General features: G+C 34.2%; 1 protein-coding gene across 4 annotated transcripts in view; it reads left to right on the forward strand.

The window, feature by feature from the left end:
- PARP8 (poly(ADP-ribose) polymerase family member 8) overlaps positions 1–13,631 on the forward strand; it is a 191,918-nt gene that overhangs the window by 173,155 nt on the left and 5,132 nt on the right. For all 4 annotated transcript variants that reach the window (XM_021939359.2, XM_017959529.3, XM_021939360.2 and 1 more), the window contains 7 exons: positions 239–287; positions 1,428–1,540; positions 1,808–1,880; positions 3,477–3,546; positions 6,311–6,384; positions 7,508–7,577; positions 8,462–8,546. In XM_021939359.2, coding sequence (XP_021795051.1) covers positions 239–287; positions 1,428–1,540; positions 1,808–1,880; positions 3,477–3,546; positions 6,311–6,384; positions 7,508–7,577; positions 8,462–8,546 — 534 coding nt within the window. The remainder of the gene's footprint in view (positions 1–238; positions 288–1,427; positions 1,541–1,807; positions 1,881–3,476; positions 3,547–6,310; positions 6,385–7,507; positions 7,578–8,461; positions 8,547–13,631) is intronic.

The following is a 13,631-nucleotide window of genomic DNA, read 5'->3' on the forward strand; positions in this document are numbered from 1 at the left end:
TAAGTTTTAGAGAACGACTTTCTAGTGTGTTTTCTCAGATTAAAATGTTATCTTTTTTGTTACATAAGCTCTTTAAATTGTTTCAGGAAGCAAACCTAAATTATGCAACTAAATGAAATTATTTCCAAGTTTAGTTTATGGCACAGCAAAAATAAGTTTCAATCACTTGCCAACTAAGAAAAAGAACTTTCAATATATTTGGCATATATTTGTGACTAATGGATCATTTTAATTTCAGGGTTATATCAAGTAATAGATCACATATTGTGAAACTGCCAGTTAACAGGGTAAGTTGTTTTGTTTTTTTACATATACATACAGAAATGGGAGGAGTACTTGCCAGTTGGGAGAACCTACCTTGTGATTTTTAGCCAGCCTCTCCAGGAATTGAAGTAAACCAAACCCAGGTTAAATCTCATTCTTTAGTTTGAAATAGCCATTTGTTCACTAGCTCCAAATCTTTCCAGATAACAAATTCAGATTGAGGCTGTTGTCCTGACCTTTTAAGTAAATAAAAACATCAATATGAAATCATTTAGTCATTCCACAAGCAATTGAAAAAATATTATATGGAGATTGACCAGAAGGAAGTTAATGTGCTTTGTAATCATTGTCAGTTTCATGTTGGCACATTTCCACTTTTCTATAACTGAGAAGCTGTTGACCTCAGACAGCTTATTTATCAGCTAGTAAACTTAAAAAATAATAATTTGTAAAAAGCTAATAGACTGTGGATTTCAGTTCTGATCATCACCTAGGAGCTGTACCTAAAAAAATCTCATTTTTGCCACCTATGAATCTCTAAATGTGAGATTCCTGTGCCTTATATTCCTGTGTAACTATATTCCTAAGAGAAAGGGAAACACTTAGAAGATGTTATCAAGCTATGAATCCAAAAGATTCTGCTTTCGTTTATTTTCATGACCAAGCAGGAGACTATATTTGAATGTAGGCAAAAGTTCTCAATTTTATAAATATATGCAAATAAAGCATAATAATAATTTTTGCAGTTTTATAAACTTTTCTGCTTAGCAAACTCCAGAATATTTCCCCAGTTGAATACCTAGTATATACTTAGGGACTCAATAATAAAAGTGTGAAAAGAAATGTAATTAAGAAGGCAGATCTGCTTAAACATGAATGCGTACTGTATTCCAAAGCTAAATACAAATGACTTTGGATTGTCTGTTTCCTACTCCTTTCCCGTTTGCCCAAAGAATTGTTCTTCATATTTACAATTCCATGTGACTTACCACTTAAGTAGAGTTTTAAAAACATTATACAATTTAGCTTGCTAATGTGGTTAGTGTAAAATTGCTATAGTTTGAAAGTGGATAATTCTTAAGCCAATAAAATTTGAAATTGTCATCAGCCTGAATATATGTTAAGTTTTACATGTTTTTATTTTTCTTTATTTTAAATGGCAGCAATTGAAGTTTATGCATACTCCACATCAGTTCCTCCTTCTCAGCAGTCCACCAGCCAAAGAATCCAATTTTAGAGCTGCTAAAAAACTCTTTGGAAGCACCTTTGCATTTCAGTGAGTAAGGGTTAATGTTATGGGGGTGTGCTCCACCCAGTTTTCCAGAAATGTATGGTGAAGATATCACTGTCTTTCAGTAAATGGTCATTCAGCAGATGGTCATTCAATAGATAGTCATTCAGTATCTGGTTATGAAGTCAACTACATAATACTTGATTTGGCAATCCAGAACCTTCAGAAGGCATCATGACTTGTTATATTGTGACCACTTTGAAGATAATTAATTTTCTGATTTTGCTTTTTCCCTTCCGTCTGTTTTTTTAGTGGCTCACACATTGAAAACTGGCACTCCATCCTGAGGAATGGTCTGGTTGTTGCTTCTAATACACGACTGCAGGTAAATTTCCTGAATGCTTTAACAAGACCTCATTCTTCTTCAGAATTGAGAGTCAGTAAGCAACCCTGTTGTTAGGCTTTTACTTGCAAAAGGGGAAGCATGTGAGTAAAACATTATATGGAATTCGTAGTAGGCATACTAGAACTGAAGCAGAACACAATGCTCTAAACACAAAATGGATAATACGATGAAAAGGGAAAGGATGGGCACAGTGGCTCACAGCTGTAATCCCAGCACTTTGGGAGGCTGAGGTGGGCAGATCACTTGAGGCCAGGAGTTTGAGACCAGTCTGGCTAACATGGCAAAACCGTGTCTCTATTAAAAATACAAAAAAAAAAAAAAAAAAATTTATCTAGGCTTGGTAGCACATGCCTACAATCGAAGCTAATTGGGAGGCTGAGGCAAGAGAATAATTTGAAGCCGGGAGGTGAAAGTGAAGGTGGCAGTGATCTGAGATCGCACCACTGTACCTCAGCCTGGGTGACACAGCGAGACTGTCTCAACAAAAAAAAAAAGAAAAAAAAAAAGAAAAGAAAAGAGAGTTTAATTCCCTATGAGAAAACAATAAACCAAATCACACTTTTAACTTAGGTAGAAAAACATTATGCACAAAGTAAAATCATAGAGGCATTCTGTTAATTCAGTGTACATTTCTTGAGTACTGGGCCTCAGTATGAATGCTTTTAGAGAATAAAATGTAGAAATAAGTGGACTGGATGTTAGAGAGCCATCCAATACCTGCTTTTCCGCCTCTAGGACAGTACTTGGTGTTAGCAGAATATCGTGGCTGTCATCTTCATCTTTATTTATGCTTTTCATCCTGCACATTTCACTTCACTCTCATGCAGCTGAATTTTTTTTTCATCTGACAGCATAAGGACTTAAGAAAATATGAGATGCTTAAGACTTAATAATATGAGATACTTAACCCAGCCACTTGAGCTAGATCTCGTATTACGATGACATTTTAGATGATTCAATTAAATGTTAAATGTTAAATGCGTTTAGTATTCAATAGTTCATACTAATAGCGTGTGAGGGCCCAGAACACAGAGAAAATGAGAAAGAAGTTTAGTTGATCTGAGTATAGTTTCTTAGACCAGTTGAAGGGTTTCGGTTAATGAAACTTATGTAACTTCAAAAATGTAACAAAGGATAAGAGCAGGATGACAGATAGTATTATTTAATGAAAATCTGAGCAGGACGCTTTGTTTATACACTAATATATAAATCCTAATCAGAATGTGTTACTGTGTCTTTCAGACCAAGTTTAATTTCTAAAATTTTAGATCCATTAAAATAAAGGCCTGCTAGTGTACTCTGTAATAAGTGATTGTCTTTATTACTGGTAGGATGGAAAACATTTATCAAGAATCTTTTTCCTCTAGATATCGTTTTTTTCATATATAAACTCTGAGTTTTAAGCACAAGGCTGTTAGTACTGTTTTCAAATTAGACCTTGGAATAGAAGCTCTGTCATTTTTTTCTAAGACTGAATGTTCTGACATGAAACTGATTGCTTTGTCAAATATTAACATTTAAACCATGAACAGACCTCTCTCTCTCTCTCTTTCTCTCCTACTCTTCCCATCTTAGCTCCATGGTGCAATGTATGGAAGTGGAATCTATCTTAGTCCAATGTCCAGCATATCATTTGGTTACTCAGGTAATCCTAAAGTCAAATTTATTAGATTTTAATTTTCTTACTGTTTATACTCTATGCACAGCTTTTTATTGTGCCTTATTATATATATTTTTATTAAATTTACAATGTCAAGATGAATTTATAATACTCTCCCTAGTGTACAAGATGGAATATGTGTTTTATCAATTTAAAAAATATTTAATATTTCTTACATTTATTCCTTCCATAAATGAATATTGAGACTGTAGTATATGCAAAGCACTATGTAGGGCCCTGAAAAGTACACATACATAATATCTTTAAGTGTAATTCTATATCATGCTAATTTCTTATCTTTGGATTATTATCCATAAAGAAGCTTTGAACATTATGGAAACATTAGAAGTAGAAAAACACCCTCAAAATCATCTCTCTTGTTAACAACTTTTTGTAAATTTGGTGAGATTGTGGGAAAGAATACTTTGGAATAAATTGAAAGCTTGTGCTGTGCAGGAGCCTGATGAGTTAAAAATGTAGAAAGAATGATCACCAAATTATTAGCATTAGTTATCCTTGGTGAAATTGGTGATGTTTTCTTCTTTGCACTTTAAAAATTTTTGGAATATTTTACAATGATCAGTATGATTTATATAACAACTAACCTATTCTGTTTTAAATATAAAATAATTATGCTCATTGTATAAATTCAAGCTACATAGAATTTTTGAAGTAGCAGATGAAAATTTTCTCTCCTTTACTACAGCTTCATTGTTCTGTGTATGTTCCTTCACACTTTTAAGTGGTTTTATATACATATAACTGCATATGTAATTAGTTTTGCTTGTGTGCTTCTGTGTGTGTGTGTGTGTGTAATTATGCGATCACATTACACGTTTTAGGAGATGTCATTCACATGGTGCCTGAATGGTAAGTCTTAATATCCTCATGTTATAGGAAAGTATAGTAAGAAAGGTCTGATAACTAGGTGAACATTAAAAAGAACTTCCTAATTTATTTACCAAAGTTCATGTTCTTCCAACCATAACAAGTTGTTTCTCAGTGATAGGAAACTTGGAATGCTTAAAACCAGATTTATAATTAGAAATACTAAAAGAAAACAGCAACGTTGATAAATGGTAAAATGCTGATGAAAAGAAAACTTTAATTAGAAGGCTGCATGTAAATAAAAAAAGAAAAATTAGAAATATATGAAAAATTAAAACATAATTATTCAAGTAACTATTGCTGTTCAACAAAGCACCCTAACCTTAGGGCAAAATAACAGCTTCATTATGCTCATAGATTCTTTGGGTCAGCAATCTGGGATGGGACCTGGCTAAGTGATTCTTTAGCCCCTTGAAGTATCCACTGAATGGCACTCAGTTGATGGATGGGCTGCACTGGCAGGTCTGGGACAGCCTGACTCATATTCAAGAGTTGGGGAATTAGACTCCTTCTCTTGTTAGCAAAGAAATACTCTTGCAGTGATCTCTGAAAATACATATGCCAAAATAACACAAGAAAATAAATATCAGGAAGTGTAAGATACTGTAGAGATAGGAAATGGAGTAACAAAGAAGAAATCGGTTAAAATCAGACTCTAAATCTTGCTAAAACAGTACAAAATAAAAAGCTAAGAAACCAGCTGAAATAAATAAGTACATTCTCAGCATAAAGAAAAAACACAGCAAATCATCAAGTACTGTGATATTCTGTTTTTTATATTGGTATATAGACTCCTTCGATGGGTTCATGGAAAGAATTGAGGAAAGGTACAAACCGTGTGAATGGATGTAAAAATTTGTCTGTGTATATGTGCATTTGTCTGGAGAGGGAGTACATACCTTTCTCAAATTCCTGAAGGGCTTTTGATCTGAGACAAATGTAAGAATCACTGCGGTAAGATGACGTAGCATCTGTAGTTGATTTTAAGGGCTGAAAGGGTAGGGGTAAGAGAACAGGACAGCTTCTCTGCATATATACCCTTTGCTTTTTGGTTAGAAATGCGTTTAAAATCCTAAGGCCTTCTCCTCAACCTGTCCCCATCCACCCCAGCACCTTTTTGGAAGACCTGAAAAAGTTGGATAAATGTACTTCACAAATTTGTAAACAGGCTTTTCCCTATCTCATTAGGCCATTTGCTGAAACAACTACAAAAATCAACACCTATCTCAACTTCTGATGTAACAGTAGATGAACACTTTCTAGTAAAGTATAGATACAAATCTACATATTCAAAAACATGTGTATTTTAGTTCTGCTTTTCTAAAGTATTCACAGTAAGAAATTATGGCATTTACAGAGTAAGCTAAAATTTCTGAATATTACAGAAAAAAGAACATAAAATTTGTCTTAATTAGAAGAAATGTTAGATTCTACATAGAATTTAACAACAAATAACAACAGAAAAGTTAAGTTGTAATGTAAATATATTTTTCTGACATTGTTCATATTTCCCACCCTTTATTTTCTCCTTCTCCTAGCCAGATAGTAGGAATGACAGTTAGGTTCTAAAAGCCTTTTAAAATCAAGTTTTAATAATTTTTAAACTATATTAATTTTATGCAGAAGAATTTTTGATCCTTGCTTTCAATGCAAAATAATAATAATAATAATAACTTTCCCAGGACTCCAAAACCCACTGATCTTCCACCTCAGGTGCTAAGTGCACAGCCCTTTGTTACTGTCTCTAGCCTGATGTGATCAAACCTTTACTTAGAATGGAACTTTGCATAGTAGGTGGATTGTACTTTGAGCTGCATCAGACAACTTTGTCCCTAAATTATTATTTTGCTGATGTTTTCAGGGATGAACAAGAAACAGAAGGTGTCAGCCAAGGACGAGCCAGCTTCAAGCAGTAAAAGCAGCAATGCATCACAGGTGTTGTAGTGACTTTAGTGACTGCTTATGATTAGTGAACTGTGGCCTCATTAGCCAGCAGAGCTTGGAAAAATAGGCTTTTTAAGTCTGCAAAGTTATTTAGTGTTGTCATTACTTATAAAGGAATAAAACTCACTCTGAAATGCAATAACTGAATTGCCTCTATACAATAGTTATTCAACAAATATGTATTTGTCTCCCACTATAGTACCAGAGATACTCCTAGGCAGTATAGTGATGGCCAAAAGTAGACACATATTCCAGTTCTCTTGGAGCCTACATTCTACTGTGGGGTATAAATAAATTAACTACATATTTAGATAGATAGAATGCTAGATATTATGAAGAAAAATAAACCAGGGAAATAAGACATTTAATGCTGTCGGGTGGAAGAGGGACCTGGGATGAATGTTAAAAAGGATGGTCAGGAAAGGATACTCTGAGAAGGTGACATTTGAGTCAAGACCTACAGGTGATGAGTACCTGAGCCATGTGCCTCTCTAGGAGAAAGAACATTCTGGGCAGAGAGTAGAATGACCATCAATCTCACGTTGTTTCAGAGAAAACAAGTATATTCTGGGAAAATTAAAAATTCATCTGATAAATAATGTGACTTTAAATTTTTAAAAAAGAGTATAGCTAATCTACTATCTGAAAACGAAAACTTCCTAGATTTTCTACATGAGATGTTTCTGAAACCTCTGTGACCTAGTAAGTGATGCTATTAAAAAATGGGTTGGTTTTGGAGTAGATGATCTGAAATAATTGATTTTGATATTGGAAAAGATCATGCAAATTTAATTTTGTTTACCTTGAAATAGAGGCCAAGCTTTTAGTAAAAATAAATTTGAGTTCTAATTCCATTTTGTGAGATTATTGAACCCTAATTTAGCATTTTTAAGTTCACTTATCTCAAGAATAATTTAGTAATGATTATGTACAGAAATTAAATAAAAATAGCTTGATATTAAGAGAGTGCAAGGAAATTGATGCTAGTCTAGATAGGCTTTTTTTTTTTTTTTTCCTGGAGCCACCTCAGTGACTATTACTTTTTGATGATGAACAGTTTTTTTCACTAAGTGTTCCATTCTGACTCTAAGTGTTAATTGTTTTTGGAATTTAGTCACAGAAAAAAGGACAGCAATCCCAATTCCTGCAAAGCCGTAACTTAAAATGCATAGCCTTATGTGAAGGTAAGTTGAAAGTTTTACAAACCTCGTAGTGTTAGTTCTTAGCTCATCTATAATTAAGAATATTAGTATATTTACAGAGTGCTTACAGTGGAATAGGAAAAGCATTATTCCTTGTGATCATCTCAAAGGGCACAAATGCAAAAACGGGTACAGTAGAGATCATAAAGTTTCAAACCAAATTGCAGAATTGGCAAGAATTCAGACAGTGATATATTTTATTTCAGGCAGATATTTCCAGAATGGTAATTACATATTTCTGATCAAGTAATGCTTATCTCTTTAGTTAATGTGCTATCTTCCTCTTAAAGTTGGTATTTGAATATGTGACACGATGAAAAATGTGAAAGATGAACCAAGCACTGAGAAGATAACCTATTAGGTCTTTCTGTTCCTACACTGAAATTATTATATTATTTTGTACTTATGACAGAAAAATTGATGGGTGATTTGCAAGATCATATACTTTTCTTTTTTCTTACTTTAAAATATGACTTTGGCTAAAAATTCATTTTTTTCTTCTTGTGTTAGGAGTTTTAGTAGCTACTGTCAACTGTCTTTTAAGTTTTCAACACACAGTAGTTATATAGTACATGAACATGGTGTCTAAATAGTTCTTAAGTCAGGACCTGTCAGCTTTCGATAATACTTAAATGAGTTCCTTTTTGTTGTTATACCAGTTGTTATTCAAATTATAAAGTTGTTACATGGCCTTTCACTGTTTTTATCTATATTTCTTCTTAGACAGTAAGTTTAAACAATTTTTATGTGTTCATTAGTGCTTATATTTTTGCTTTAGATTCCAAAGAGAAAGGATATATTAAGCTGGAATGGACTAGGATTTCTTTAGAATAAAGTGATTCTTTAATTTTATCTTCTACTTGCAGTGATCACCTCACCCGACCTGCACAAACATGGAGAGATATGGGTTGTCCCCAATACTGACCATGTCTGCACACGATTCTTTTTCGTGTAAGTGGATGCTCAAATTTGTATATTACTGTCTTTGCCACAAATGGGCTAGTGGTGACTGAATTATTGTTTGGTCTCTTTAGCTGCCAAAATATAACAGGTAATTGAGTTTAACATCAACTAGTGTTTTTGTTTTATTTTCAGTAAGCCATTAAAAAAATCTAAATAATTTTTAAATGCTGTTAACTTAGAAGAGCTGATGAAAAACAGCTATTAACTTACAACTAAAAAAACATCTTGGCCAGGCGCAGTGGCCCACTCCTGTAATTCCAGCACTTTGGGAAGCTGAGGGAGGTGGATCACCTAAGGTCAGGAGTTTGAGACCAACCTGGCTAATATGGTGAAACCCTATCTCTACTAAAAATACAAAAATTAGCTGAGTGTGGTGGTGCATGCCTGTAATCCTAGCTACTGAGGCTTAGGCAGGAGAATCGCTTGAACCTGAGAGATGGAGGTTGCAGTGAGCCAAGATAGTACCACTGCACTCCAGCCTGGGTGACAGAGGGAGAATCTGTCTCAAAAAAAAAAAAAGAAAAAGAAAAACATCATCTCTGTCTCTCTAGCCATCTCTCTGTATGTATATATGTATACATGTGTTTATGCACATGTATACACACATATACTTTTGTTAATTTTAAAAATTTAGAACTGGGATGAAGAATACAAATAATGGAAAGGTCTGTCCTATAAAAGATTGATCTACATTGCATATAACACAAGCTGGCAATGCAGTACATGTCGATGTGGGGTTTTTTTTTGGCATGGCTTTATCATAAGAGTTGCATTAAAATATTAAAGCATTATTTTTCACTCCTAAATAATGGGTGCAATAGACCAGTCTAATTTTCACGCTACCCTTGGCTTCCAACCCTTTTCCCATGCTGTTCCCACTTTATCCATGATCGTGTCACAGAAAGTATTTCAGGGAAGAGTTGAGCATATCTGTTTTGTACTTCATGTAATCTTAAAAGAAGCTGAAAATTTGAACTGTTAAGATTGCTTCAGTATGCTGTATATCCCTAGTACCCTGTGCATTCAGCATTGGATCTGTTGCCTTGTTGACAGACTATTCACAGTGAAACTTAGGAGCTGCCTGGTTTTCTTTTGGATTATTTGAAAACTGTGATGGTTCTTACGATAGATATTTACTGGCTATAGATTTCTTTCTTAACAGTCAGGCAGCAGTGAGTATAGTAGAAAGAGCCGGCTTTTGATCAGATAGTTTGAATCCTGGCTGAATAGTAATTAGTAAGGCGATATTGACTAGTTGTATAACCCATCTAGGCTTCATCAGTAAAATGATAATAGTATACCTGTATCAGTCACAATCCAAACAGGAAACAAATGACCCATGAAAAATATTTTTGGGACATCCCCAGTTAGATTATTTACAAGGATATGGTTATAAGGAAACCGCAGTTCCAGTGTAGTAACCTGGATCTGTTAGCACGTTATACATTCTCCGGCACAAAAAGACACAGGCAGGAAGCAGTCCTGTTGGGAAGCCCCATTGTCCAAACCCTGCCAGAAGCTAGAGAACAATGGAGTTTATTGAGAAAGTCCTTACAGGTCAGGCTCCTGGGGCAGAATGAAGGCAGAGAAGGACTCCAAGAGGATCCTGGGGGCTCCTAGAGAAGCTATCTGCACCGTGCCTTTAAAGTTTATTACGAGGATTAATTTAGCACAGTGCAGGTCTTGGCCACTGAAAGGCTTATAAAATATATATATATATTTTTGTCTCTTCTTTCTTAACTGTCTTGATTGTTATCCACTGTTAGATGGTTGGCCTTCCAAAAAGAAACCTTCAGTCACCAAGTTATTTCATTGAGAAATCTTGAGATTTTGGCAGAAAAGTAACTCTAGAGTCCTTTCCTTAGCCTGTCATCTAATCAGTTCATTTACTCCTTCTGTGTCTTGCTAACATTCAAATTAACTAAGCTAAATAAACAACCTTAGATATTTTAATAGGCAGTACCATTTTAAGTATTATTTCTTTTGAACTTTTAGATAAATTGTACATAAAGCCTATCTGTAGGGATATACATGTTGCGGGGGGGGGTGTTTACTGGAGAAAATAATTTCTGTATTTCATAGGCAAAAGTTGAGGATAAATCATATGAAGAAAAGAGAAGTACACTCGGATACTTCCTAAATAATCCAAGGAAAAATTTCATATTATCATATTAAGATCATTTTCATTGCTTTATGAACACAAATTAGATTTCATCCTTTCTGTACCCTCAGAAGACTCATTAAGGAAAATTGATAAATTCAAAACACATCAAAAGGAGAACTTGTTTCATTAATGTACATTCTAATTGCAACCATCAGTTTCTTTCTCTATAAAAGATATGATCACAGAGTTCTACTAGTGGTGAGCCTCCCTAATGCGTGGTAACACCTAGAAGAAGAATAAATAGATGAGAATGAAGATAAGACAAAAACTCAATTTCTGTTCTTTTTAATTTTTGTGATACATTATGTGATCCTGGATGTTAGAAACTTTGCCTGATGCCTAGGATATGAGTTAACATGGTTACCTTTTTAAAAAATCTATTATCAAGTAACAATATTGAAAATTAAAATAACTCCCATGCTAATCTGATTCCCACAGTTGAGCTGATAAAACAGTCACTTAGTATGCTAATCACATGTTTTCCAGCAAGTAAGCAGCACAAAATGAGAGAAGAATTGGAGGGAAATTTTAGGGAACAGGCTGGTGTGTCAGAAAAAAATGAAAGTAAAATTTGAAGGAAAATATCGATTTAAAAAAAAAAAGAAGAGAATTAGAAGTTCAAAAAATTTTTGTTAGAGAATTCCAAAATGAAGAAACTTAATTAAATGTAAGTGCTTCAGGCAAAATGTAATAGTTCAGATGTTATGAACAGATCCAAGCCAATTCCTAGTTTCTAGAAACTGTGAGTAAAACTTGATTACATGACTAACCTTGAAATGCATGTGTACTAGGACATTAAGACCTGTATGTAGAAATTAGGTAGCCATTTTCAAAAGGGCTGGAGATGTGAATGTAGGAATGAATAAGTGAGGAATGAATGTAGGAATGAAAAAAGTCAAATATTATAACTGTTTGATGAGTATTTGCCCTTGAAAAGCCTGCTAATACCTTAAAATCAATATGCAAATAAGAACACATTATTTAAATTCCCTTGCCAACATCTCACCTTCTCCAATCTGTGCAGTAACTTTATACATCAAAGAGACTCGAAACCTGAGCTGTAGTTTTCCATTTCTTTTTCCTTGCTCACCATAGTCATCAATTCCCAAGTTTATCTTTTCACAATTTTGTCCCAATGCCTTTACTCCCGTGGATATATTATTCTGTCCCCCCAGAGTATATCAAAGGGTTATTAGTTCTCCCTGCTTCTAATTTATTCATCACTCTTAGCCTCCTTTGTGCAATGCAAGATTTATTAAACATTACCATTATTACACTAGTGATATACCTCTTTAGTATTCAGAAATTGAAGATAAGCAAAAAAGAAAAAAAAGAACATTTTCCATATTATCCCCATTTAGAGTTAACTAGGATTAATCTTTTGGTGTACAACCTACATTCCTATGCGTATAAAATTCTAAGATCATACCATTTGTACCATATTCATCTCCCTAAAGCAGTGTTTTGATTATTCATTGCCCAGACAGGCTGATAGTTAAATAGAAACATGGCATTCTCCAACATATAGAGTCCCTTCTACCTTACTTCAGTTACATGCACAAACCACTGATTAAGTGAAATTGTCCAAGCTGTTTCTTAAAAACAACTTGGAGTTGTATTTCCCACTATTGTGCCTTTGCTCAGTCAATCCAAATGATTTGGCCTTCTTACCAGCTAGACCATTAGCCTATTTTTCAAGGCTCATTCAAACAGTCTATTCCTTGGCACCTCCCCTGACCTCCCAGTCTGAAATGATTCTGTCTTTTCTCTGAATTCTGCTCACCCTATATTTGGACAGCTCAGGCTGCCTTGTCCTTTTTTTTAATTTGTAGAGATGAGGTCTTGGCTGTATTACTCAGGTGGGTCTTAAACTCCTTGACTCAAGTGATCCTCCCATCAAGTTGTCAATAATTTCAAAAGTTTTTATTTATGAAATGTCCTGACATACCTAAGAAATTTCTGGGCAGCTAAATTTCATCTAATATCCTAGTTTCTATTATTTTTAAAGCAAATTGGTTAATTTTTCATTAAAATTTTAGTAATCCTTTTACACTACTGGGAATATGAGTAATTCTTGTCTCCTTTTAGACGTTTTCACTTTTCATTCTACCAAAACCCAGTCAAATGTATCATCTCCCTAGTGGTATCATTCATATTCTATTTCTTTTAAATTATGTTGTTTTCCAGACATAAAAGAACTTTACTCTTAAATCATAAATAGCTGTGACATGTTCTGTATACTCTATTGTAAGAAATGCCCTAATGCCACTATCAACTTACGTATCTAAGCCTTGCCAGTTGCCCAAATTAAATGGATGTTTGATTTTTCTTGGTTATTATATATGCAACAAATTTAAAACACCTGAATGCCTTTGGTCAATTTTGTCATTCAACCCACAACTGTTGTGATTCCTTGTGGGTTTCCTAGACAGTAGAAAAATATGCATTTTATTTAATACTTTTAAGCATGCTTTCTTTCTCTTTCTCTCTCTAGTTCTCACTCTTACCTTCACTCCCACTTTTGCTCTCTTCTCTCTCTTCCTCTGTGCTCTTTCAGTCTTAAATTATTATCTTTTATTCAAATAATTTGAGTCTCATGTCTTCTCCACTAACTTCTAATGCTTTTTAAATGTCAGTGTATGTATAATATTTGGGTAGACAAACCCTTCCATCTGACTGAAAAGAGTGATGGGGCATGACTGGAGAGGAAGTCTGTATTTGAATGATGAAGGAACTCATATTGCCAATAACTTGGATTTTGTTCTGTAAGTGAGATGGTGGTCATTTTTCTATCACTTTTGCAGGGTGGAGAATAGATCTTGTAGGAGAGATGATGGGGATAAGTGTAGAGACAGAGAGATCAGTTATAATGTTGTAACAACTCTCTAGGTCAGTTTGTCTCACCACAA

The sequence above is a fragment of the Papio anubis genome, chromosome 5, assembly GCF_008728515.1.
Source record: "Papio anubis isolate 15944 chromosome 5, Panubis1.0, whole genome shotgun sequence".
In the NCBI taxonomy this organism is placed as follows: Eukaryota; Metazoa; Chordata; class Mammalia; order Primates; family Cercopithecidae; genus Papio; species Papio anubis.